Source organism: Orbicella faveolata, unplaced genomic scaffold (assembly GCF_042242905.1).
Source record: "Orbicella faveolata isolate gen_17 unplaced genomic scaffold, um_ofav_v1 contig_14, whole genome shotgun sequence".
NCBI lineage: Eukaryota > Metazoa > Cnidaria > Anthozoa > Scleractinia > Merulinidae > Orbicella > Orbicella faveolata.
The window spans coordinates 12886963-12912833 of NW_028301541.1; the positions used below are offsets into that span (position 1 = coordinate 12886963).

The window sequence follows — 25871 nt, forward strand, 5'->3', positions numbered from 1 at the left end:
GGAAGTATTGCCGTACAGAGGCTGTCAGATGAGCATCGCTGACGAAGGAATGACGCAGGGAGTGAGAGAGGCTGTGAGAGCCAGGGCCTGGAAACGATCCATCTGAAAATGGGAAAGGGAGTCAGCAATAGCATTATCCAACCCAGGGATGTGGGTAGCGCTAATTATGAAAATGTTAATGAGGGTAAGGAGGGTGATGCTGTGGACAAGGTCCATTATCTGGGGAGACTTGGAGTGTTTGGAGTTGATGATGGCTACGACTGACTGATTGTCACACCACATCAGGATATGCTTCCCCGACCAGGTGGGGCCCCACAGGACACATGCCAGGTTGATGGGGAATAACTCTTGCCATTTGATACTGATGCCCCGTTTTTTGTTAAGGGTGTGTTCTAGTAGCCAGTGACCCTGGAACCATAGCCCGTCTAGGAACCCTCCATAGCCTAAGGACCTGGAGGCATCTGTGAAAAGTTGGAGGTCGCGGGGGTGGGAGACATGGGTATCAAGAAAAATGCTTACCCCATTCCCATGTTCTAGGAAATCAACCCACATCTTGATGTCCTTACAGAAAACAGCATTGAGTTTGAAGTGCCAGTGGGGGAGATGGGTACCATTGGTAAGGTGGATGATATGTTGGAGGAAGGGGCGTCCTGGGGAAATCACCCGGCATGCAAATTGGAGAGTGCCTATTAGGGATTGAAGTTCTCGGAGGGTGGCTGATTTTTTAAGGGACCACTGATGGAGGGCCTGTTTAGCCTGCAGAGCAGGCGAGATTTTTTCGAGCGAGCGCTCACATCGTAAAAAGTTTAGCCGCCATCTTGAATTTTTCATGCAGTGGAAGACTGGGGAGAGAAAGAAAGTTTTACCAAGGGGGTGAATGACAGGCAAGAGGAAGGATAGGGGAGGGGTGGAGCGAAGAAAATCTCGCCTGCCCGAGGTCATTGTTCTCTTAGGAAACTCCGTTCGCCCACGAACAGAGTTTCTGATTGGTGCGGCTTGACCCTGCCTGTCAATTGTCTGTCAGTCAGTTTCGTTTCGTTTGTGCGGGTAAGAAGCATGGCAAACTCTGTCGAAAGTGATGTTGTTAGTTTCGATTCCACTCTCGAGGAATCTCTCAAGCGTTTATGTGAACTTGGAATGTCTCGCGAATTACGAACGGAGAAAAAGACGCAATTTCCACACTGGTATCCGGAAAAGATCTGTTGGCAGTACTACCCACTGGCTTTGGGAAAAGCTTAATATTTACGTAAAATGGGGTTGACTAGCCTACACGACTTCTACGGTTCGTGACATTTGCACATTTGCCGTTCTCTGTTCGGTCATTTGACCTTTCTTGTCGCTTCACTCGTGTTCATGAAGGGCACTTCATGTTGTGTAATAAGGAGGAATTTTAAGCGGAGTTGAGCCGTTAGATCGTGCTATGGCAAATTTTTAGAAGTCATAGGTCTGCATGGTTTGCGCTGTTATCTGCATGTCGACTCGTTGAGTTTGACACCTGTAATTTGCGATGCGTTGATGCATTGTTTAGGCTCATTTCTATTGCAAGATATGCTTCTAAGTCTCCATGAATTTGCTTTTGAGGGACAAAATATGAAATTTACCGTGAACATGTTGCTTACTTGCATTCTATATTGTGACACGGGCCCGGCTGTGACTAGAACTGTTTACAAACACAGTAGGTAGATCCTTATCACGGATATCATATTTGTTCTCACACGATTTCCTTCGGAGACGCTGTAGCTTTACTTTGAGAAAGCTATACGTTTGTTTAGAGACATTCTTATGTTTCTTGCAGCTATCTTATCGAGCTTATGTTTCTATTGCTTGATGTATAGGTTTATTTCCTCTTTGGTTGTTCTGGCACCACATGATTCAAGTGTAGCTGTTTACGTGCAAGTCCTGTTAACTGTTTTGCATGTTTTATATGCCATTGTTTGGCTTAGTTCAGGCAAGACCATGGTTTCGATCCTCCATGTGGATCTCATCAGTTGCCGGTATTTCTAAAATACTCTGTATGTCTGAAGTCCCTAGCGCAACACGTACCTCTGTGAGAATGCAAGACATCCTGCACCTCGGCACAAACTTCTCGTGGTGTGTACCCTTGTGAGACTTCTGGTGTCGAGAAAACCTCATTTGATTGGTTAACTGCTCATTTCCGGAAATGCAGTGAAGCGCAACTAATCAGGAGGTGTTTCGCATTTTAACGGGCTTTTCGGGCAGGCGTCTTCTCATTTTTCCTCTCCCTCATCCCCCACCGTCTAACATGGCGGTCTAACATGGCGGTCGCAAGGTTGTAATGCTAACTCGCCCCAATAAGACGCCTGCACTGCAGGCTAGGGCCTGTTTGGTACGAGCGAGCTTGTCTTGTGGGAGGCGGGCCTCCATCATATGGGAGTCTAGGAGGATGCCCATGAATTCCAGGGAGGTAGAGGGAGGAAAGGTTTTGCCAGGGGCAATGGGGATGTCTAGCTCAGTGGAGGACATTGCAGAGGGCTGTTGCACAGTGGGTCCAGGGTGGGGCTGCTGCGATAAAAAAATCATCGAGAATGTGAATAACCTCCGGAATGTGGAGCTTGTTTTGAATGATCCAATTGGGGCCAATGATCAAATTGGGGCCAAGGAGAACTGGTCGAAGAGAAAGGGGGCACTGTGCAGACCGAAGGGAAGGACCATATCAAAGAAATACAGGCCCTGCCACTTCATCCCTAGCAGTTCCCAATCAGAGGGGTGGACTGGGATGTTCCGGAAGGTGGCTTTAATGTCCAGTTTGGACATAAAGCAGTTCTGACCGAGATCTTGAAGAATGGCGATCGCGTTATCTACTTTAATGTACTGGAGAGAATAGTCTTCAGGGGGGATGTGGGCGTTGATGCTAGTGAGGCGGTGTTTGGGGTAGGAGAGGTGGAATATTGTCCGCCATTCTGAGGAATGTTTTTTAGGAATAGCCCCAATCGGGTAAACTTGAAGATTAGGAAAGGGGGAAAAGAAAGGGCCCAGTGGTGTGGCCTAGTGAGGCTTCTTTTAACATGTTGCTGTCGATAACAGATTGAAGGGTTTTCCTTAGCAGAGGGCAAATTGGGGAATTCTTGCGGAACCCGGGGGCCAGTATAACTGATTTTAAAACCTTCAGAAAAGCCAGAGAGGAGGTGGTGCACAAAGGGTTGATGAGGATGATTGTGGAGATAGGACGCCAGCTTGGGGCTTGGGACCGTTGAATGGGATTCCGTGTGGGGGGTGGAAGCTAGCCAGTTGTGCTGTTGGCCGCCATCTTGCTGTGCAGCGAGTTTTTTGTCGATTAACGAGGAAATGATCTGAGCTAGATCTTCTTGTGGTAGGGTGTTGGTAAAAGACAGAGTGCAAGTGACGGTAACCACACCAGACGGAGAGTTGTTGAGGTGGGTTTCAAGGCGTGTGACGAGTTGTTGATGTGTGCCCGTCTGAACAAGATTATGTTGGGCCAGCAGGAGGCGAAGGGCTTTGGTGGCCATTGATCGGTAGTTGGTCTGTTCGGTGTTTTGGGGATTTGTAGGAAGACCTTGGCAGGTCCGAGAGGATTTTCGAGAATTACGTCGTCCATGGTTGGGCATATTCACAGGATCGCTTCAACCGGATCTTCATATAGCACGCCGACCAGAAAATTAGTGGTCACAAAGAAAAGTTAGTGGCGAAGGATTGGCACAAACAAGAAGACTGAATACAACAAGGAGCGTGTGCTTGACTAGAGGTCAGGGGCATGAGGTGGACATGTGAGAGACATGACTGAAATCATTGATACACTGTCTTTTACAGATGTAGATAACAGTGGCCTTACTTAGGCAATGAAAGGTTTGTTGTGATATCTAAAGGGAGTGATTGTTTTCAACTGGGAATCCCTGATGGACTTTGAGATCAGGAATTGGTGGCATGTTACTCATGTTACTGGGATTTACCTATGAGCGTGACAACAGGTTCATAGTGTTACATGTCTCTAAAATAAAGTGTTACAATGCAGAATGTGTGTGCCTGTCTTTGAGATATTGTCTCTCAGGTCTCATTAACATCAGTTTATGGATGCCATAAACTTAAACTTAACTATTATAATATACATTTTGAGGACTACTATTTCTTAGCTCGTATTAACCGAGCAGGAGGCCTGTATGGGAGAATCTTGACCGAGGTCATGAGTACAGACCGAATGCAGTGAGGTCTGTACACACAACCGAGGTCAAGATTCTCCCTTAAAGACCGACTTAGCTCGGTTAATGAGATGTTTATTATATGGCAAAGAAGAAAACTTTAATTCGTTTAATGTAACTGGTTTGTTTGCAAACGGCAATGAGCTTAACTTAAACCTGCTGAAATTTGCTCGTCCTCTATATTTTTTTTTGTCATCAGACTTTTTGGCACTTCCATAAATGATTGAGAAGAAAATAAAAGAAAACAGTGAACATTTTTGTATTTTAGTTTGCTACTTTTCCAATGCAAATTGAAACTGGTCTAGATGCCAGTCTAGATGCCAGTCTAGATGGGAAAATCTAGACCGCGGTCAATATCGATTTCAGCCAATCAAATTCGTGAATTCGGTAGTTCCCAGTCCTTATGAGACACAGCCATATAATAAAATATAATTATGTCTTCTCTATTCCAATTTTACCCAGCTATTAATAATGTCTTTGATGTAATACATGTACATCAAACACAAGAGACAGTGTCTCATCAGGATATCCAAACACAGAGAAGAGAGTTGACAATACGATGCGCAGTGGAGTATTTTGACAAAATTTTAGGCGTTTGGATAGCTGATGAAACACTGTCTTGAGTATTTGATATATCTTCTCAATCGAAACAAAAAGTAAGGAGTAAATGGAGAAGTAAAATCATCAAGATCTATGCTTATTAAGACCGGGTATGCAAACCTCCTTCATGGTTGTGATTTTCTTTGTTTAAACTTGATGAATTATTAAATGAGTTTGAAGAGGACAGGAGTAAAAACTTTAAATTGAGAAGCAGTGTGCAAGGAAACAAGAAAACATGAACTAGGTAAACAGTTTTTCAGTGAACAAAGCTTACCTACGGTTAACAATTGCCCAGTCTGCAGTGTAACAATGAATACAGTCTTTAAGTTCAGGGTTGTTGTCAATTCTACAAGGCCAACACAAACACAAGTATCAATCCATCAATCTTCAATCAATCAATCAATCAATCAATCAATCAATCAATCAATCAATCAATCAATCAGTCAGTCAGTCAGTCAGTCAGTCAGTCAGTCAGTCAGTCAAGCAATCAATCAATCATTGAAGATATATCATAAAGTAAGAAAACATAATAGGGACATGTTAGAGGTTATTTCTATTGAGATGTTCCATACTTAAAAATATTTTAGTAACATTTATAGAATCTGTGATAAAAATCATTACTTATCATAAACATGTACATGTATGAGCATTCCAGCGTATAATTCAATTAAACATAGAACAATTTTTTCTAAATAGCCCAAAAAGTGGACATTGAGATAGACCAAAATTGTCCATAACATCAAAAATTAATAATTGTTTGTCAGTGACTTGTAATCTATTTTTAACACCACTTTTAACTATACAATCATTTCATTATCACATTATTGACTGATTTTCCAAAAACATGCCCGCAGATTTGAACCCCTTCATTCATGTAAGCTGGATTTTTTTTTCCGCTTACCTAATTGCAGCAGCTTGTAAAGCTTACCCAGCATGAAATGTAGAGAACTTCTCTCTGCATGTTTCATTTATTTACCTATTTTCTTTATTATTAATCGATCGCTACCCCTCGCCCTCCTTTTTTCAATTGGTGTTAAGTTTAGCCCAGGTTACACTTGTCTGCATTTTAGTTCAAACGGTGACTCGGAGATGGCACAGATCAATTAGCTTTCTATAACTGCTGTCTAAAGGAAGTCTGCCCAAGGACATCATTAAGCTCAGTGAAGGTGCAAGTCTAACGATTTGCTAGCAAGCGTCATACATTATCGTACTTAAAACGGCCCTGAGATGGTAACAGGTTGGCATTTGGCCCCATGATTTTGGCCATTTGCATTGTAGCGATAACGCTACACTTACTTTAGAGAGCAAAGAGCTTTAGCCACATCAATTAGGGTTTAGAAGTGCAGTGGACTAGACATTTCTTGCTGATGTTGGCATTACTTGGCCTGAACTCTGATGTGGCTTTGAAAGACTTGCAATACAAAAATCTGTTGTAGTTGATATATGGCATTTCCCACTTGATGAAATTCAAGTATATCCACGACATTGCCATTTGTGAGCAAAACATGGCTACAAACACAGTCAAGAACATCATGTGAAGTGCTGCTCAATCGTGAGTAGCATTTCATTGTTGTATCAATTTTAGGCATTCTCAGCCTATCTAACTATCAGAACTGTCTGTGATTCGCTAGTGCGGACTAAATTTATTTGTGTGGCCAGTCTCCTGTCCATAATTGATGTAAACAACATGTGGAGTGTTTGCTTACTCCTAATTATGGCCTAGTTTGTTTGAAGTTCAATCGATTCTCAACGTAGGAAGCTCTTGTTCAGTCCATTTAGGACGATGCAGGCCTTTAGAAAGCTATAGATCAGCTCTCCGCCGTGGTATTTCTATGTGTACGTTTGTGTTGATTTAGACTCGAATTTCATGTTGCAAGCACTCTTAATTAAATTGTACAATTCAGGATTCAATGAAAAGACCAAATTATCAAAGGCTGACTAGCCTCACTTTCATGCAGCTCATCCCAGACACCGACTGAGTGGTCCACCATATTTGCATACAGTGTATTCTCTAGGGCTTTTGTTATCCGATCAGGTTCATTGCTGCTTGCACTACAAGCCTGTGTGCTGTCGTTTCTTTTTTACGATTATTATTTTTTAAATCAACGGTAAGTACCAGTAAGTGCAAGGGAGCAAAAGCAGGATCCTATTTTGGCTAAGAAAAGACTGTTAATGCAGCTTGTCTTTGGGTGCATTCCTTTGAGGTGACCTGGATCACGATCAGTGATCCAAGATCACTCAGATCATAGTGCATCAAAGCAACTGATGAATCCATGACCAGATTGGATTCATCAGTTCCTTTAATGCACCATGATCTAAGTGATCTTGGATCACTGATCCTGATCCATATCGCCCCAAAGGAACGCACCTTTATACAGATATATATGCATAAAATTTATTTCAGTGTCTAAAAAATTGAGCCTTGAAGGCTAATTTATTATGGACACTAAATAAATAATTAATAAATAATTTATTGATACCTTAGCAGATCGGTATATACATAAAATTAAATTATCTATGTTGCTAATCAATAAACTACTAACAGCCCTGAAATTCTACATGTACTTCAAAAAAAGAAAATTACCCAGTATCTTTAGGAAAACATGGCTTGACAGTGCGGCATTGCCTGGGGATTGTAGTCACCTCTATGTCATCATCAGGAAACTCCAACATTTTACTCTTTGGGTCATTTTCATTGAATGGTTGGTTTTGTAATACAATTTCTTCAAAGTCTGGTGGTTCCACAACCTCATTAAGGGGAATCTGCAAGTAATTTCATGTAAATTAATAACAGTCGCAAAACAAAAATCTGTCTATTACATAACTGGTCTGCCTTATCAAGCCAAACTCAAGAACTACAAGGCCCTTTTAATACTGTGAATCTAAAAAAACCTACATACACACTTTTTTGAACCTTCCTATTGGGGCTTTTCAGGAAAAATAATTTTAAATTAAATTTACAATTTATAATAAATATGCATAATCAAATCTGGTAATCAAAGGCCCCAGCCTGGGCTTCCCTGTACCACTTGTTTAGTGCAAAGAAATCCACTGCCAATCCAAACAAATTTAACGCAAGCGCAACACTACATCAAGTAGACTGAATACATTCTTACTGCCGGTAACTTTATGAGTAAAATTCTATCTGCCACGATCTGGGCTGATTCAACCCTTATTGACAATTATTTTGTATAATTTTTATCTGTTTGCTTACTCTTGGAAAGTGCACATTAATTACATGATAGTTTTTTATCTGCTCATTGTGATTCCTAGATTTTACTTATGTTATGGTTCCATTTAGTTTTTTGGGACTTCAGTAGTTACAACCCTTTATCAAAAGGGTTTTCTAAAACAGATTGTCACACAGTTTCGAATCCCATGTCATTTACACGGTTCTGTATTTAAGGCAACTTAAGCTTAAATCTGTTGTTTGTTGTTTTATTTCATAGAGTGAAACAATACTGATATCAAAGGAATCGAAACCAGTCAGCGAGACTAAGTTCCAGGTAATTTGCGTATTGCTTTAAAGTTTCAACTATGCTCTCAAGCTACAATGGGGGAAGGGGTGGACTTAATTTTTCATTTAAATTGTCCCCATCCTCATCCCCTTAACAAAATAAATAAATAAATAAATAAATAAATATTAAATAAATAAATAAATAAATAAATAAGGTGTCTTGAATCTGTACAGTCTGGTTGAAACTCGTATTTCCAAAATCAATTGCACCAAACACCGTCAATGGTTGTTAATTCATCATCAGTTTTGTACCTGTCTTTCATAGCAAAAAAAGCTTAACTGGCAAGTTGCCTGAACCACATCTACCTACCTATCTATCTAACACCCTTTACAGGAATCTTGCATTAGGAATGCAAAGAATAGCTATATTGGAATGTCTTACTCAGATATATTATGATTCACATTATTATACCCTTGTGTTTCAGTCAGGTGGACACGAGGCAAAAACTAAGATAACATTGTATATTCATAAATAAAAATCACAACCAATAAAAACGTTTAATATTTAATAGATGAGTTCAGTCGTGATATTAATCACGTGACCAAATTTTTCAAAAGACGAGTCCCTTGGTCAACTGGTGCCCTTTTTATGAAGCTTGATTTGGCGTAGAAATTTTCATAGAGCTCTAAGACTTAACACTTTCGTCACCAGTCTCCTCCTATGCATTGGACAGATAAATTACCTCGTACTTCATAGCTTTTACCATAGTTGTGTATTGTTACTATGGTTACCTGCCTATTTCGTAACATTTGATTTCAATTTGTAGCATAATCCTCTCATATATCTCATATATATTAAAGCGATATTAAATTGATATTAAAGTGTTATTACGGTTCACAGTGTTTTAATCATTTTCAACTTAAAATTCTGCATTGAGTTTACCCTCTACCATCTACATGTATGCTCTACGATTTTATGTATGGGTGTAGAGGCTTACGGTTATTGTAGCAAATATTATTAATGGGGAATTTTTAGTGTTATCATGGTTTACAGTATTATAATAATCTTTTTAATGCACAATTCTGTATTGAGTTTACCCTCTACGCTCTACGCTCTATGTTCTACCATCTACATTCTACTCTCCATGTTCTACCAGCTACTCTCTTCAATCTACGCTATACCCTCTACCTTCTACCTTTTGAGTCCATCTATGCTCTACGTTCTACCACTACTCTCTTCGATCTATGCTCTATGCTTTACGATCTACAATCTACCCTCTAGGCCCATCTACACTGTACTCTCTACGTTCTACCAGCTACTCACTCTACGCTCTACAATCTACCATCTACCCTCTAAGCCCATTTACGTTCTACTCTCAATGTTCTACCAGCTACTTGCTCTACGCTCTACCATCTACCCTCTAAGCCCATCTACGCTCTAGTCTCTATGTTCTACCAGCTACTTGCTCTATGCTCTACCATCTACCATCTACCCTTTAAGCCCATCTACGCTCTACTCTCCACGTTCTACCAGCTACTCTTTTTGATCTACGCTCTACGCTCTACGATCTACCCTCTTAGCCCATCTGCTTGGAAGGTTATTGGAATTTTGTAATTGTTTTATAATTTTTAAATTTTTTAATGAAGACCAATGAGCAGCAGCAGAGGAAGACTTCTTGTAGTTGTAAGCTTTTTCGTTTATTTCTGATGCGCTTTTTCTCTGCTGGAGACTTCTTCAGGGAATGATTTAAGTATGCCTAAGTTAAACTTTCCATGGAAGTGAAAAACTGCTAAAACATGCTGTAAATGGACCTTACAAGAAAAGGCCTTAATGGACATGTTATTACGTGTTGTTATATTTTGGGGGCCATACGATTAGCACTAACTGTATGGCCCCCAAAATATAAAAAAAAGTTAAAAAATAAAAAAAGATTACAAAATTAATAAAAACATTAAAAAAGACATACTTTTTGTTTGGAAGGGTCCCAAAGAAATCCTATTAGAGTTTCTTAGTTGTCTCTGTAGCAAGAATGATCGTATCAAACTTATGTACTATGTTATTGACGAAAAGTGATATTTCGTTTCTAGATTTATTTCTTTACAAAGATGCTAATTTTAGCACTCTGCAGTTTTATATTTATCAAAAGCCACTAAATAAGTATCTGTACATTCCCTGAGTTGTTTCATCCCGCGAGCAACTAGAGGGCCTTTGTTAGAGGTGAGCTTATGTGCTATACTAGAAATAGCTCCACATTTAAAGCCCTTAGCGAAACACAAGAAATTCTGGAAGTGCCTTCGGCTTCGCAGTTACCCAGTTGGGTTTTTACTTCCTTTATTCCAGCAGGTTAAAAACAGTAACAGAACTAAATGGCTTTCGCTAAAACATAAATCACGCAACAGTAGAATTGTAGTCTTTAAATCTACATTTAAAGTCGTAATATGACGAAAATCGTATCTTTCCTACTATTGAGCACAGAAAAGTTGCAATACAACCAACTTAATGCAGAACTATTCCTTGTCCAAAAAAGCCCAGTCTCAAGAATATTGCATGTATCTAACTACTTAGCAGTAAACAAAACCAAAGTGTTCTCCAACGATGAGTTTGTCAGTCAGTTAAAACAATTGAAGGGGTGAGTGCAAAACCATGCTAAGTGATGATTTGGGTGAAAAAAAAATATTCGCAAAAGGGTTTGAATTTTTGCATGTGGCCTTCAATGTAGTAGAAAAACGCGGCCCTGTATTCTTGTCGCTGATTTTTGCTTTGTTTTCGAGTTATAACATATGCAAAAATACTTGGCTTTTCCTAGCCATGTCTTTAGGAGTTTATTTGTTGAACAGCAAACAGGCAGACTGTTTATAGTGTATGAAGTCAAAATCAAATCTCACAGCATATATAGAGCAGAAATCTGGGAACAGATTGTTTACATCGGTTATTGTGACATGAACACAACATATGACCTTTCACGCGAAAACGTGCTATAACGACTTTCTGTTTTCGAACGGAATTCCGTTTAGAAGCCGTTTGAAAGCCGTTTGAAAGAAATTTGCATTCGTTCGAACGACCTGGGTCATCCGTTCAAAAAAATTTGCATCCGTTCGAACGGCTTGCTCACCCGTTTGGTAGAAACGTCCAGCCGTTCGAACAACTTGCTCACCCGTTCGATAAAAACGTCCAGCCGTTCGAACGGCTTGCCCACCCGTTTGTTAAAAACATCCAACCGTTCGAACGACTTGCTCACCCGTTCGATAAAAAAATCCAACCGTTCGAACGACTTGCTCACCCGTTCGATAAAAACATCCAACCGTTCGAACGACTTGCTCACCCGTTTGTTAAAAACATCCAACCATTCGAACGACTTGCTCACCCGTTCACTGGAACATCCATCTGTTCAAACGACTTCAGTAAAACGTTGAACGGCTTTGATCATCCATTTAGGAATAAAAATATCTAGGCATACGAGCGGTTGTCTTAACCTGTTCGGGTACTCGCGTGTTCATGTCACCTAAGGAAAAAAGCCCTTCGATCACTTGAACAGTCTGCTAGCAGATTACGCGACAATCACAAAATATCTCCAAATAATGAAGCTCATGAAGAAACAGTCCACGCAGAAAAATCGAACTACGGTGTAGTTAGCCTGGGATCCAATGGTTTTTGCTTCCGAATGCCGATTCAGAAGTGCTGTTTTCGTTTTCTTCTTGCGTGATCTGTGAGCGAAGACAACTTTCGTTCAAAGCTCACACTGAACCGCTGCTTGTGTAAACAAATGAGAACTACGATGTTGTAAATTTTAAAAACTTCTCGCAAAGTTATTATTACAGGCGAAGAGCTCTTGCAGAAAATATATTTTGCGTTTCTAAACATACGGTAGTCAAGGAAACTTGAAAGTCACCTATAGAAGCGAACTTCTTAAATTCTACCCTGTTTACAATGCGGTAAAATAAACGTTACCAGTATAACTATGGTTGTGATAAGCACATACATTGTAAATGATTTTCTGGACACCGAAATCTCATGAGTCTGCCTTGTGCATCCCTCTTATTTCGAAGAGAATCCACTGAATGAAATCTGTAAGACGGCAGCATGCACTGAGCAGGTAAGATAACAATCATGTTGTTGTGACGCCCTGAATTTGCATTAAGTTTCAAACATTAACAATGCGTGAAAACTGAGTCACGCTTTTGTCATGCATGCAAAGTCCTGTGCTTGTTTCCGTCGACTGAGAAGCTTGCTTGTTGTAAAATTTGGGTTACACTTCCCAGTAAATACGATGTATTTTTAGCCTTTGCCACAAGGAACATTCCGGAGAGAAAAAGCCATTTCAAACAAGCTCATTTCACGCCGTGGGTCTGGGACTCCGGGACACATCATAATAATAATAATAATTGTAAACAGTGTAGTAAACAGTAGACGAAGTGGTGAGAATCATCTTCTTCTTCGGCTACATTTGTTTATGTTTTGCCATAGTTTTGTAAATGAAGTGTAGCCAACAGCTTGCTTGCCGTTTCTTCGCAAACTGTTTTAAATGCACACCATACATTCATTTTTGTCTCTGATGATGAAAGCAGGCGAATGTCATCGTTTTTAAATCCCGGGATTCTGCCAGGAAGTAAAACAGCGTTTTCTTCGGCATAATTAGTTAGGAAGTTCTTTACATCCTCGGTTACGGCTTGGGGCAAGGTGTTGTGCGGTAGTCTCTTGTAGTTTCCATGAACCCTCGATGAAAGTCCGTGTTCTTCATAATGTTCTTTTAGTCGGCGAAATCGTGAATAGCTTATTCCGTAAAGACTTAAGAACATATCCTTGCAGATCGGACGGTTAAGGTAAAGGAAACTGGATCGTGAACTTCGTTTCCTTTTTTCGCCAATGATTTCACTATTCGTGCATACTTGAATGTTTGCCAGGATAACAAGATCGAGTTCTCCATGCGACAGTTCCAGGCAATTGTTTAAGTTGGAAAGAACAGCTTCCTTCGAAAACTGTTCACAACACTGGCCGCCTTTCGTGCCACGAGAGCACCCGCATCCTTCTTGTAAAAGCTTTGTCACTTTTGCTATGATTTCTTCGCTTTTGAGCACGTCAAGCAGATCGCATTCAGCCATGATGAAGGTTTTTACTGTAAAAAATAGTTCCTGCTAGAGAGTAGTTATGACAACGCGTCCTACTGTCAAAGTGATTGATGCGTTTGGCTGGTGTTGCGTTACCTGTCACTGTTGTGTAACTTGTATGCAAATTTATCGAGATCGGTGTCGAGACACGCAGCCGAACTGAACTGATGCCAATGCGTTTGAGTCGTAGTCAAAAGTAAGGGTTAGCATAGCATACAATTTGAAAATGTATCGGGAACTGTTAGAAACAGAAAGTTGGGGTATTTTTTTTTGTAAAAAAGCTAGAAAAAACATCACCGCAAATACTTACCAAGTTTGCATTCGCCGTTGATTTTCTTTTGAGTTCCGCCTCAGCAAACTCAGTTACGAATGTTCTCTGCATTTCAGGTTTACTTTCTTTGGCTTTCAGTGGTGAAATAAAGTAGTAACAGGAGCAGTATTAATGATTAACAGCCATCCGCTCGAAATTATTTTAAGTGAGATGTGTAGCGGCACGGCACCATTCGAAATAAACTAAACGAATTATAATCATGAAGTTTCTAAGCCGTTCGTGACTGCTCGTTCGAAGATTTCATGAGCTGTTCGAACGTTTAGATCACCCGTTCGAAAGTCTTTTATGAGCTGTTCGAAATTTTTTATGAGCCGGTCGAACGGTTTGTTTCGTTACCCGTTCGGAATGTTTTGCGAGCCGTTCGAACGGTTAGGCTACCCGTTCGCAATTTTCCCTGAGCCGTTCGAACGGTTAGGCTACCCGTTCGCAGTTTTTCCTGAGCCGTTCGAACGGTTAGGCTACCCGTTCGCAATTTTTCCTGAGCCGTTTGAACGGTTAGGCTACCCGTTCGCAATTTTTTCTGAGCCGTTCGAACGGTTAGGCTACCCGTTCGCAATTTTTCCTGAGCCGTTCGAACGGCTAGGCTACCCGTTCGGAATACTTAATCACCCGTTTGAACACTCATTGAAACCCATTTCAAACGGCTTGGTGACCCGTTTGTAACCTGTTCGATGGCCGTTCGTTTCACCCGTGTAACGGAAAGTCGTTAATGCACGTTTTCGCGTGAAAGGTCACACATGTGAATCGATCAAGCATCAAATAAAATTGAACAAAAAAGAGATGTGCCGCATTAGAGCTCTGTCAACTAATATCTTAAGTATTGTTTTAAAGTACCTTGTACGTCTGCCTGGTGGTTGAGAGGCATCATAAAGTCTTGATAGACCCGTAAGTCATCAGCACGTTTTAAAGAATCAAAATGTGTTCTGAAACTTCGCAGGCAGCTGATATATCGTAATTGTGTTATTGGCATTCAAAGTCAGGTTGAGCCAGGCAGCAAAGTCCAAGAGCAGTTCTTGCCCAAGAAAAATACCCTCTGGTGAGTCGTGGCCCAATTGCCAAGCGTTGCTAGCGTCAAAGTTTGGAAAGCAAGAACTGGTTTTAGACTTATAAAATTTGTGTTGTATCGACTGCCATATTTTCCCGCGCACGAGGTGTAAAGACCCTTCCCGGCATGCATTGTGATCACGTTCTGCGGACGTTTCTCAAACTGGTAACTAGATTGTTTATACATCATAATGGCCAACAAGTAGCGATTGATTGTAACATAGATCTGTGATCCAGGTTGCGTTGATTTTATTTCTAATTATATAGCTGCATCAAAATCCAATATTGCCAACAGATCTATTTTTATTAATTTTTACCAACTGTCCAAATTTAAAAGAAATTGGATAGTTTTTGCTCGAACGTTTAGTCTAGCTTTGAACAAACTGTCCAATTTGAGAAAAATCTGGATACCTTCCATCAACCAATCAAATGTCAAGATAAATAAACGAACCGAGTATTGGCCAATCAGGTTGCAGCTATTATCACTGCCATCAAACGTCAGCCAGCGATGGTAGCTCGCTAAGTTTTGTTATATTTTGATAATGGCAGAATTTCCCGACTTTTCTCTCCACCTTTTTGACGTCTCAGACTTTCAATCGGAGTCTTCAGCTAGGTTTGCAGAGATAGATGGTAATGATTTACTCGAGATGAGGGAGAAAAATCACAACTAGAATGCCCAAAGAAGCACAAAAACCTGGGTTAAAGTGCTTGACCTGAGGCGTGCTGAGCGAAGCGAAGTGAGAAAGGTTGAGGAGATATTCCCGAAGACAAGCTTGACCACGTTCTTTGCCAATTTTATACAGAGTTAAGACAGCACAACGGAGATGAATACGAGCCAGATAGCCTTGTTGTTATGCAAGGCTCCTTAGACCACCATCTAAAATACAACGGCAAGAGATATAGCATACTACGAGTCCGTAAGTTCACCATGTTCATCTGTTTTTTGATGCCATATAATTAATAGGTAATAGGACTACATGCTTGTCCAATTTGAAAATAATTGGATTGAAAAAATTCCTCAGACTGCCAAATTGGTAATATCGAACATCAAACGTAACTACAAGTAGAGTTACATGCGCAGCATTGGTACTTCCAGTGCACTCGCGAGAAACGAGACTCGTCTCGTTTCTATCGAGACTCATCTTGTTTCTCTCGAGACGAGTCTCGTGAGAAACGAGACGCATCTCGCGAGACGGTGGTAACTTACTTTTGAGCGGTACTGTAAGGCGGTGCATGACATAAAGCTACAATCACGTTTGTCGAAAACTATGTATTTATCTCGTGATTTTTAGCCATTTAAGACATTGCCTTATTTGGAAAAGTGCTTATTGAAATGTTTATTTGTTTTATTTTATTTTTATTTACACCTTTTTAAACCTGAAATCAACATTTTTGAGCTTATACGTTGTGTGAAATAACCTTTTTTAGGAGCCCATCATGGGCTCCTGCCATTTTGCTGTTTTCTAAGTGAAACCAACATCCTTGCCGTCATCCGTTAACCTATTTAGACTTGAAATCAACATCATTGAGCTTATACGTTGCGTGAAATTACCATTTCGCTGTTTTCTAAATGAAATTAACATCCTTGCCGTCATGCGTTAACATGAAATCAACATTTTAACCTATTTAGACCTGAAATCAACATCATTGAGCTTATGCGCTGCATGAAATTGACATTTTGCTGGTTTTTAAGTGAAACCAACATCCTTGCCATCACGCGTTAACATGAAATCAATATTTTAACCTATTTAGACCTGAAATCAACATCATTGAGCTTATGCGTTACGAGAAATTGACATTTTGCTGGTTTCTAAGTGAAATCAACATCCTTGCCATCACGCGTTAACATGAAATCAACATTTAAACCTTTTTTGACCTAAAATCAACATTTTTGAGCTTATACGTTGCGTGAAATTGACAATTTGCTGCTTTCTAAGTGAAATCAAAGTCCTTGCAGTCGTGGCGGGCCGATCCTTTGTTAAGATAAACTGAGGCGAGACTTCGACTCATAACAAAGGCTTGGCTTGGCTATTATAACAAAGGATCAGCTCTGTTTATCATGACAAAGGCCCAGCTTAGTTTATTCAAAGGCCTCGGCGGGAAAAGGGCGTTAGGTATTTTAATCAAAAGTGAACTTTGTCGAAAACGCTCCAAATTTTGCATACAGTTTTGTTTAGGTATGCTTAGCAATGTCCCGTAGTTTTTCCGCTAAGCTTCGCTTCGTTTTCGAGATATTGCATATGCACAAAAACCACTCGCTTTTCCTAGCGGCGTCTTTATAAACAAAGCAAAAACCAGCGGGAAAAATACAGGACCACGTTTTTCTATTATATTGAAGACCACATGCAAAAATTCAAGCCCTTTCGCGAAAATTTTTTTTGTCACCCAAATCGTCATTTAGCATGGTTTTGCACTCACCCATTCAATGTGCCATGTCTCGGAATTCCAAAAGATTTTAGATTCTAACTATACTAGGATAGGTCTTTCAATATATGTAAAGTTCAGTTTGGGCAAATGATAAGGCACTCATCAAAAATTATTCAAAATCGTTCACAAAAGACACAAAATCACGCAAAATGACAATTCTTTCCACCGACTGACGAACTCATCGTTGGAGAACACTTTGGTTTCGTTTACCCCTAAATAATTACATTAATCCAATATTCTTGAAATCGTCCCTTTTTAGACAAGGAATAGTTGTGCAAAAAGCTGGTTGTATTACAACTTTTCTGCGCTCCATAGTTGCGAAATGTGAAGCAAATGAAAATGGTTGATTTTCAGCCCAGTTGGGACTTGCTAAATTGCAAGAAATTGAAGCTGAAAGTTAAATCGTAAATGTCACTTTTCTTGGAAAGACAAAACTATTTCAAGGAAAAAACTACAGCCTGAGTTTTCTAGATTTGCTGAAGAAATTTGATTTTGTTTGATTTTGTTTGATTTTTGTGGGCATTTGCTCTTAACTGCAGTCATGCTAACTGTCAGTGCAAATAGTTAGGTCACATGAACTTGAATGCTTTAAGCGGACATTATACGACCACATGGAGATATTGTTTACTAGTTTTTAGGGTTGTAATTCGTCGTAGAGATTGCTGTTCATTTCAAGTTGGAATAAATGGTTTTAAAACTCAGAACCACTAACATCAAGCTGGTTATCCAGAGACATTTACCAGACTTAGACTGTATTGTTAGTTATAAATCTACTACTACTTTAGCACATCTATGTAAATAGTATGTTTTTGGGGGGCCATACGATTAGCACTAATCGTATGGCCCCCAAAATATAACCACACGCGATAACATATGCATTAAGGCATTTCTTATAACGTCCATTTACAGCATGTTTCAGCAGTTATTCACTTCCATGGGAAGTTAAACTTACACACACTTATGTTCTTATGTTGTAATCATTCCCTGAAGAAGTCTCAGACTGAGACGAAACATGTCTGAAATAAACGAAAAAGCTTACAACTACAAGAAGTCTTCCTTTGTGCTGCTCACTAGTCTTCGTTAAAAAAATAAAAAATTAAAAAAAAAACTAAAAAAATCCAATAATCTTCCAAGCAGATGGGCTTGAGGGTAGAGTGTAGAGCGCAGATCGAAGAGAGAAGCTGGTAGAATGTCGAGAGTAGAGCATAGATGGGCTTAGAGGGTAGATTAGAGTGTAGATCGAAGAGAGTAGCTGGTAGAACGTAGAGAGTAGAGAGTAGATGGACTTAGAGGGTAGATGGCAGATCATAGAGCGTAGAGCGAGTAGCTAGTACATGTAGAATGAAGAGAGTAGAGCGTAGATGGGCTTAGAGGGTAGATGATAGATCGTAGAGTGAAGAGAGTAGCTGGTAGAACGTAGAGAGTAGAATGTAGATGTTAGAACATATAGCGTAGAGTGTAGAGCATAGAGGGTTAACTCAATACAGAATTGTACATTTAAAAAATTATTAAAATACTGTAAACCGTAATAACACTTTATTAACACTGTAATATATATGAGAAAATAAAGAAAGCCAATAAATTGCAATTACAAAAATTACAGCATCCTAGATGATCAAAAAACTCGCACTCGCAATATTTTTTATCACTCTACTGGTTTTTTAAGCCTCTAAGCTAGTGTAGAGAGTAGTCAAAACTTCTTGAACTGATAAACTTGTAAATACCTAGAACGTAACGCGTAGATGGTGGAACATGGAATGTAAGAGCAATAAGAGCATAGCGCATTGACCATAGATGGAAGAACATATAGCCAAGAGCGTAGAGCATAGTCAGGATAAACTCAATACAGAATTGTAAATTGAAAACAATTATTAAAACACTGCAATCCATAATAACACTCAACATTCTCTACGCGATATAATATTTGCTACAATACCTACACGCCACTACACCTCTATGTACAGTGTACGCATATCGGAGAGAAACAGAGCTTAAACATTCAAAATACTACCGCAGAGTCGTAGACCTCTACGAAAATTTCTACACCTAATCTAGCTTCATAAAACGGTTGGGTATACCCTTGGTGATAAATTTGGGAAATCTATTCAAAGCAAGCCCAAAAACACCAGGAATTCTGCAAAATTTGGATTTCAGGTTTTTTGGTTAAAACATTGACTCCTGTGCTGCCGGAAACTGGTCATGACAAGCCTTGGCCTTTGTTCCACTTCTGACATCATCACCTTTGACCAAAATTGACATCATCTATACCCAACTTCTGGAGGAGGAAAAGATCTTTCCAATGATGCCCAGATCAAAGTGATTGGCTCAGTGGAGCCTGAAATATGGACAAAAATGCTCAGAAATTGAGTCAAAAACTCAGAGCAAAATTTTCTGCGACTACACGTGGCTGCTCCATGGTAAAAATTGCATGTCTCGATGATGCTTTCTCAGAATTTTTTGAACTGGAAGCAAGCCCAGCAGAAGGTCAACCACTGCAGCAAAAAGATAATAAAAGGAGAAAAAGGAAAGGCCAAAAAAAAATTAAAAAAAAAAAACGAAAAGGCTTAACACGTACCATAATTTTGATTTCTTTGCATGCCCAAGCAAAAGTGTTGTAAAACGTGATGCTAGTAGAAAGAAAGGCATGCCATCATGTAGCAAATGCATTTTTGAGTAGATTGAAGCTAATTTGGCCCATATCCAGCCTGAAAATCTCCAAAATGTCCAAAAAATGCATTTTTTGCAAAATGCTCTGGGAGTCAATGGCTTAAGAAGCTAAAAATGTTCTCAAAAATTGATGTCCCAAGGTCTTCTTAAAAGTCGCCACAGATTCGCAAAGTCTTAAGTCGGCTGTAAAGAGATTTGTAAAGTCTTAAGGTTGGCTGTAAAGAGTTGCAGAGATTTACAGTTCTATAATAAAAAGTTCTCTGGCTGGCAGCAGTTTTGAAAAAGGGGATGGTTCAGCTTAGAGGCCTTGCTGCCAATCACAAGACCAAAATCAGGGACAGTACAACCAGTTAAAATCATTTAATGTTGTTTGGCATGTTGATGTTTCTACACTGATGCCATATTGAATTGGATCCTGCAATTTCTGACCATTGCAAGACTGGATATACCGATTAATCTCAATTTTTTCGAGAAAACTGTTCAGACTAAGAAGCTGTCTTTTCACCATCTGTACTCTGACTATTGAAATCAAATTTGCAATGAGTGATTCCAGAAAATAACACACCTATACCACGCATGGCTTTTTCGAAATCCCAGGTGAGGGAGGTTCTTTGAACTGGAAATCTGAAGGCATCCAAAGGCAACAATTGAAATGAGAGGTGTTGGGGGGGGGGGGGGGGGGGTTCAAATCTGGGATTTCCAGAGGGGTCAGACAAGAGTGTGGAAGTAAGAATGAACTAATTACACTGCTGAAAACCATGGAAAGCAGGATACAAGACAAGCAATTTTTTTATCAGGCATATGTCTGTGTTCATTAATAGAAAAAAAAACCAATAATAAAATGTGGGTTGTACACCAAGCTCTAGAGGCCTTGAGGTTGATGAATTTCTTATCAGATTAATAATTTGCAACAAGCTCACATCTGTCAAAAGTAAGACACCAACCCATCATGTTTGTTTGCAAGCCAACACAAAATATGTACCAAAGATACATAAAGAAACTGCTATAAGGACATCTGATTGAGTGAATATTGTTCGTAATGTTGAAACTGAATCAGGCAAGATTTCCCCATGCATGTTCAGATTTCCATAGTAATTAACTTGAGACACAAAGCAATTGAAATTTTTAATTTTTTTCTCTATTTTAATTAATAGAATTTAAGTGGTTGGAAAATTGCGACTGAAGAAGAGGAAGTCTTAGTTGCCAAAGATTCAGTCATGAATGCAAGTGATGGCATGGGTCGGATAATCGGTGCAAATTTGAAGCCTCGTAGAAAGTTGTGTGACTGAAATCTTTTAGCAAAAACTTCTGGGAGGATGTAAAAGTGCAAAATCTCTTTCCCTGGAAACAATGAATTCTAGAGGGTTGAATTAAAAAAAAAAAAACAGGAAATCCAGAAGGGAGGAGAGGCCAACAATTTTGGAGTTCAGAAGGCATGGGGGGAAGGGCATTTTGGAATCCCCAAAGGCAAGGGTGGATATGGGTGGGAATCACCCAATATTCACCCTTGGGTAGGATGTACTGAATATTTTGACTGTATAAATAACATCCAACCGAGAGCTCAGTCAAGATAGCAAAATCCAAAATACCTCTGCATCATAAACATCATGCTTGCAGATCAAAAACATCGCGATGTAATCCGATACATCTACCCCATCGTTCAGCAAAAGAAAATTCAGGCAGGATTTCCGTAGAACTGTTTGCGAGTCTCCTATTCACGACTGACGACGACTATGCAAAAGAAGTCCACTGCATGATCAAGTAAGAGGCTATGTGGAAACGTTTCCCAACTAATTCTTATTCCCGATCCTGTACTCGTTCAGGAAATCACTGTCGGAATTTTAAACTCTAATTAAAGCGCCACTATTACATTCCACACTTCCTTTATGTATTCATAAACTTCTATAAACCTAGGGCAAGATTATTTTATACCAACTATTGTTTTTAAAGGAGAATATTATTTCACTAACAAAAGTTAACATACCGTTCCAGTCGCAAAATGTAGAAATGAACTGGAAGAAGACGGCGACTTGGTAAAACTTGTCTGAGTGCCAGTTGTTGACCCATTTCGTCGAAACCTGAAACACCGCCGAACACAAAAACTACAGTAAGTAATGATGGCTTTTAAATTAAATGTATTATACTCAGTTACAAGCAACTTACTTGTTAAGTTTTTGGGCAAACGCTCTTGTTGAGCCCGTAGAACCTTGACTGCCCTGCTGGGCAGCCATTTTAACTCTAACACTTCCTCTGGCAATGGCTAGTTTCCAGGTCTCTCCCTCTGACTGATCCAGTGGATGTAGATGTCGCCATCTTGGAAAATCGCTATCTTTTATTTTTTTGCGTCTTTATTTCTCTGTTATGTCTTCTAACTGTGATCATTATATTAGGCGGTGTTCTTTGCTGGTGAGTGACTTATTCATTTTTACGTCGAAATTTCAACTGAATATAAACTTAAATGTTGTAATACTCACGGGTGTCACGAAATTAACTTAGACTCTCGAAAACTAAAAAACTTATGACCTAATTAAGATCAGACCCCAGTTACCCCATCCTATTTTCGTACTAAGAAATCTATGACCCCATCTTAGTTTTCGAATTTTAAAAGCTGAGGTCCCATCTTTAGCACTACGAAAACTAAGACCACCTTCGTAAACCGATGTAAACCGTCAACAGTTTAGTGCTTGTGTGAAGGTTTGCTCGCGTGAGAACTACTTAAGGTGGCTCCCTAGAGTATTTACGAACACCCTCCCTATAGAGTGCGAGTTAAAAGAGGAAAATTAGTTAACTTCTCTTAAAGTTTTCACTCTAGAGATTTACCAGCATGGGTACTGTTAAAATAAGGCTTATTTTTTGGTTGTCAATTTTTGAATTAAGGCCGTTACCATGGCAACATCTCTTTTAAAGACATGCAGATACATTCCTCATTCTGGCCTAAATTTGTTTGAGGGGGGGCGCTTATTTTAAATTTCGGCCAGTAGGAGGGACGCTTATTCGAAGGGGGCGCTTATTCAAGGTGGGCACTAATTCAAGGATTTACAGTATATTAGCGGAGCTCTGGTGGCCCAAAGGGATGCTAAGCAGGGCCCCATACTTAAATAGGAAAGAAAAGGAAACCCATGAGTTGATTTTCTCATGGTTATCGTAGCGAGCGGTATTGCTCATGGGTGCATACGCACTCCAAATAATAGGAAGTTTAAGAAAACCATGACGCCAACGACTACAGGAACGTCGATAAAACAAAAGGTTTAATGAGCAGAACAATGGCTTTGCACATGTGTTATAATTCTTGGTTTGTCGTCCTCTGTGAAATGACCAAATTCTGCATTGTCAGGAGCATGTGAACCACGACGGCTAATGTTTAAAATTTTTATTTTGAATCAATCACTGTGTCCCAGATTCAGTTTCATGATGGTTTTGACAGTGATAAACAAAGTAAACAACTATAGAGTATCCCGAGATCTGTAGGTAAAATAGAGAATCGTTTTTAGTCAACGTTGTCCTGTTGTTACTCCAATTCCCTAATAGGATGGCAGAGAACTGCAGCCTCGGTTTACTGTGTACTTCTTTGATATTGGACTTCCATGTTATGATCAACTGACACCTGTCAAAACAATGTATTCGCTGACCAATATCACGTGACCATATCGCAGGCTTAAGTTTAGGGCTCATCGAGGTCACATGTTTTTTGAAGTTGACCACTGACCAAGTGCTGGTTTTTGATTGGATCGTGGGCTCATGTCAGGTTTACTAGTTGAAAACGGGGCCAGGTTGTTCGGAAGCCGGTTAATGCTAACCCAGGATTGAAAGTTAACCGAATTATAACTTTATCTTCTATACAAATGTTTTTCGCTGCTTTGTTTTACGTATATTGTGATTATTAAAACTCAAAACAGAAGCCAAACAATATACACACTTACGCCATAAGCCGGAAGTTACATGAAAGTGAGGGCTAAGGGCCCTCCAGTTGGCACGAGTAATTATGGCGGATGCTATGTCAGAAAGTGCAAGATCAAAACGTGCTGCACAAAAGACCTCGCATAAATGTTGTGCTACAGCACTATGTACTAATAGGTTGGATAACAGAAAAGACCTCACGTTCCACACATTTCCAAAAGATTCTCAACGTAGGATGGAATGGGCAGTGAAAATGAAACGATCTGACAGCAAGTTTAAATCGAACATGTCTCTGTTTTGCTGCTTCGAACATTTTGTTTCTACAGACTACAAGCGCAGTTTAACTGGGAAAAGGAAAGATCTTTTGCCAACTGCTACTCCTTCACGGTTTCAGTGGACCAAAGCGTCAAGTCATGAGATCGAAAAGGCAAAGCGATGCAAAAGAAGAGAGACGAAATCGACAATCACATACTCAGTTGTTCAGAGAAAAAAGGTGATCCACTGGAAACCAGCGAAGTAAAAATTGAAAACAAGCATCAAAATGAAGATTTGGCAGAGGTCGTTGCAGATTTAAAACGCCAACTGTTACTTTCCAAGTTTTGTATAGAAAGATTTAAGAATAGTGATGATGATACTTTCTTTTATGTGGGTTTTCCAAATTACAATACTCTAATGGCACTCTGGGAGTATGTTAAACCTTGTGCAGAGTCTTAAATTAGTTGGAATTTTGCTTGAAGCAAAAGCGAAGAGAACTTTACCGCTACATTTCCATATCTACATGAAGTAGACAAAGAAAGGGAAAGGAATCGTAATATTGATCCAATAGATCAACTATGGATGTTTTTGACCAGAATTAGATTAGGATTATTTGAAAGGGATCTGATATTTTAGTGACATGGGTAAACTATCTGTACATCATGCTGGGAAGCCTGCCAATATGGGTTTCCAAGGACAAGATCAAGAAGTATCTGCCTGAGGGATTTAAAGGCCAGTATCAAGATATCCGAGGGATTTTTGACTGCACAGAGATCAAGTGTGACATGCCAAAGGACTATCAAACACATTCTGAAATGTACTCTGATTACAAATCCCACAATACATATGAAGGCTTTATTTGCATCACTCCCAACTGTTGGGTGACTTTTGTCAGCCACCTGTATCCTGGCTGCATACGTGACAGAGAAATTGTGGAAAAGAGTGACTTCTGTAGTCTTGTGGAGCCTGGGGCTAAATACCTAGCTGACAAAGGATTTGATGTACACAATCTCATGGCCTTGAAGGGTGCAAGTTTGTATATTCCGCGCAAAAGACAGTCAGTGCAGGATCAATTCACAAAGGACGAATGCTTTGAGACTATGAGCATTGCTAATGTGAGGATCCACATGGAAAGATCAATCAAACGGGTGAAGGCATGGCACATATTTGATCAAGTAGTACTGTTGTCTATGCATGGCTGCATAAATTAGTTGTGGACTGTGGCATAATTAATTGTCAATTTTCAAAACCCTATTCTTTCAGTCTAATTTTGACATTTTAAAAGTTACTATGTTTACTTGAGGTCAGTTCATGTGAACTAAATTCATTGTACAAGAACATTTCTTCAATGTTAATAAGTTTTAGTTTCATTTAACAAGAAAAAATCCAGGGCATGGTTGAAATAAAATGAGTTCAATTTAGGAACCATAGTTTTGGACCACAAGTCTTTGTCAGGAAACACTCGTGTGAATATGTCTCCTATGCCTGAATGTGCCACAAAGTCAATCCATGAGAGCACAGAAAGGCCCAATTGACCCTGAAGTTGATAATAGTATGAATGGTCAGTGTTCAGAATAATTTGCCCATCTTTTGAAACCAAAAAATGGTTTGCTGTAAAAAATGGGTGGCCACTAGTTTGAGCTCTTGAGAGACCCATGGATCCTGCCTTTGGGTTAGTTTTTATCTCCACTCCTCCAAACTTATCATTTGACATGGGATCAAAAACAACACAATCTAGAGATGCTCCTAAATGAGGTAGGAATGGGTTGACACATAAACCAACTTCTGCCAGTCTCAGTCCAGTGTCCCCTTCCTCACGCATTTTTTTGACATACGTATCTGCAACTTTGTCCTCATTTTCTCTGCCACATTTAACAAAGGGTAAGTTGTTGATATCAACTGGGTCACAGAT

At 39.7% G+C, this 25871-nt stretch overlaps 3 protein-coding genes and 1 long non-coding RNA gene across 5 annotated transcripts in view; 1 reads left to right on the plus strand and 3 right to left on the minus strand.

Moving 5' to 3' along the window:
• Positions 1-22085, minus strand: part of LOC110066846 (dedicator of cytokinesis protein 7-like) — a 105830-nt gene extending 83745 nt beyond the window's left edge. Inside the window, exons 1-4 of one of the 2 annotated variants that reach the window (XM_089286681.1) lie at positions 21971-22085; positions 21792-21885; positions 7360-7538; positions 5050-5121 (exon numbers count right to left, since the gene is read on the minus strand). In XM_089286681.1, the coding sequence (XP_089142807.1) occupies positions 5050-5121; positions 7360-7538; positions 21792-21885; positions 21971-22038 (413 nt within the window). In that variant the 5' untranslated portion in view covers positions 22039-22085. The remainder of the gene's footprint in view (positions 1-5049; positions 5122-7359; positions 7539-21791; positions 21886-21970) is intronic. The other variant, XM_089286680.1, reaches the window with a different exon arrangement.
• LOC149114060 (uncharacterized) lies at positions 25-4093 on the minus strand. The gene is made up of 2 exons (XM_089286685.1): positions 2341-4093; positions 25-747 (listed from the first exon to the last, which is right to left on the minus strand). The coding sequence occupies exons 1-2, from the start codon at positions 2539-2541 to the stop codon at positions 25-27; spliced, it is 924 nt and encodes a 307-aa protein (XP_089142811.1). The 5' UTR covers positions 2542-4093.
• On the minus strand, positions 6863-7353 carry LOC149114061 (uncharacterized). Its single transcript, XR_016206399.1, has 2 exons — positions 7144-7353; positions 6863-6972 (listed from the first exon to the last, which is right to left on the minus strand). It is a non-coding gene; the product is annotated as an uncharacterized LOC149114061 (long non-coding RNA).
• Positions 22086-22103: 18 nt separating the features above from the next.
• Positions 22104-25871, plus strand: part of LOC110066850 (RING finger and CHY zinc finger domain-containing protein 1-like) — a 62734-nt gene continuing 58966 nt past the window's right edge. The window contains exon 1 of the mRNA XM_089286682.1: positions 22104-22213. Coding sequence (XP_089142808.1) covers positions 22169-22213 — 45 coding nt within the window. The 5' untranslated portion in view covers positions 22104-22168. The remainder of the gene's footprint in view (positions 22214-25871) is intronic.

Excerpts from the sequence above, each read along its gene's own strand:
- LOC149114060 (XM_089286685.1), bottom strand. The coding sequence starts at position 2,541 with ATGATTTTTTTATCGCAGCAGCCCCACCCTGGACCCACTGTGCAACAG. Across the intron at positions 748-2,340 it reads AGCTCGCTCGTACCAAACAG|GCCCTCCATCAGTGGTCCCT; the intron begins GCCCTAGCCTGC and ends CAGGCTAAACAG.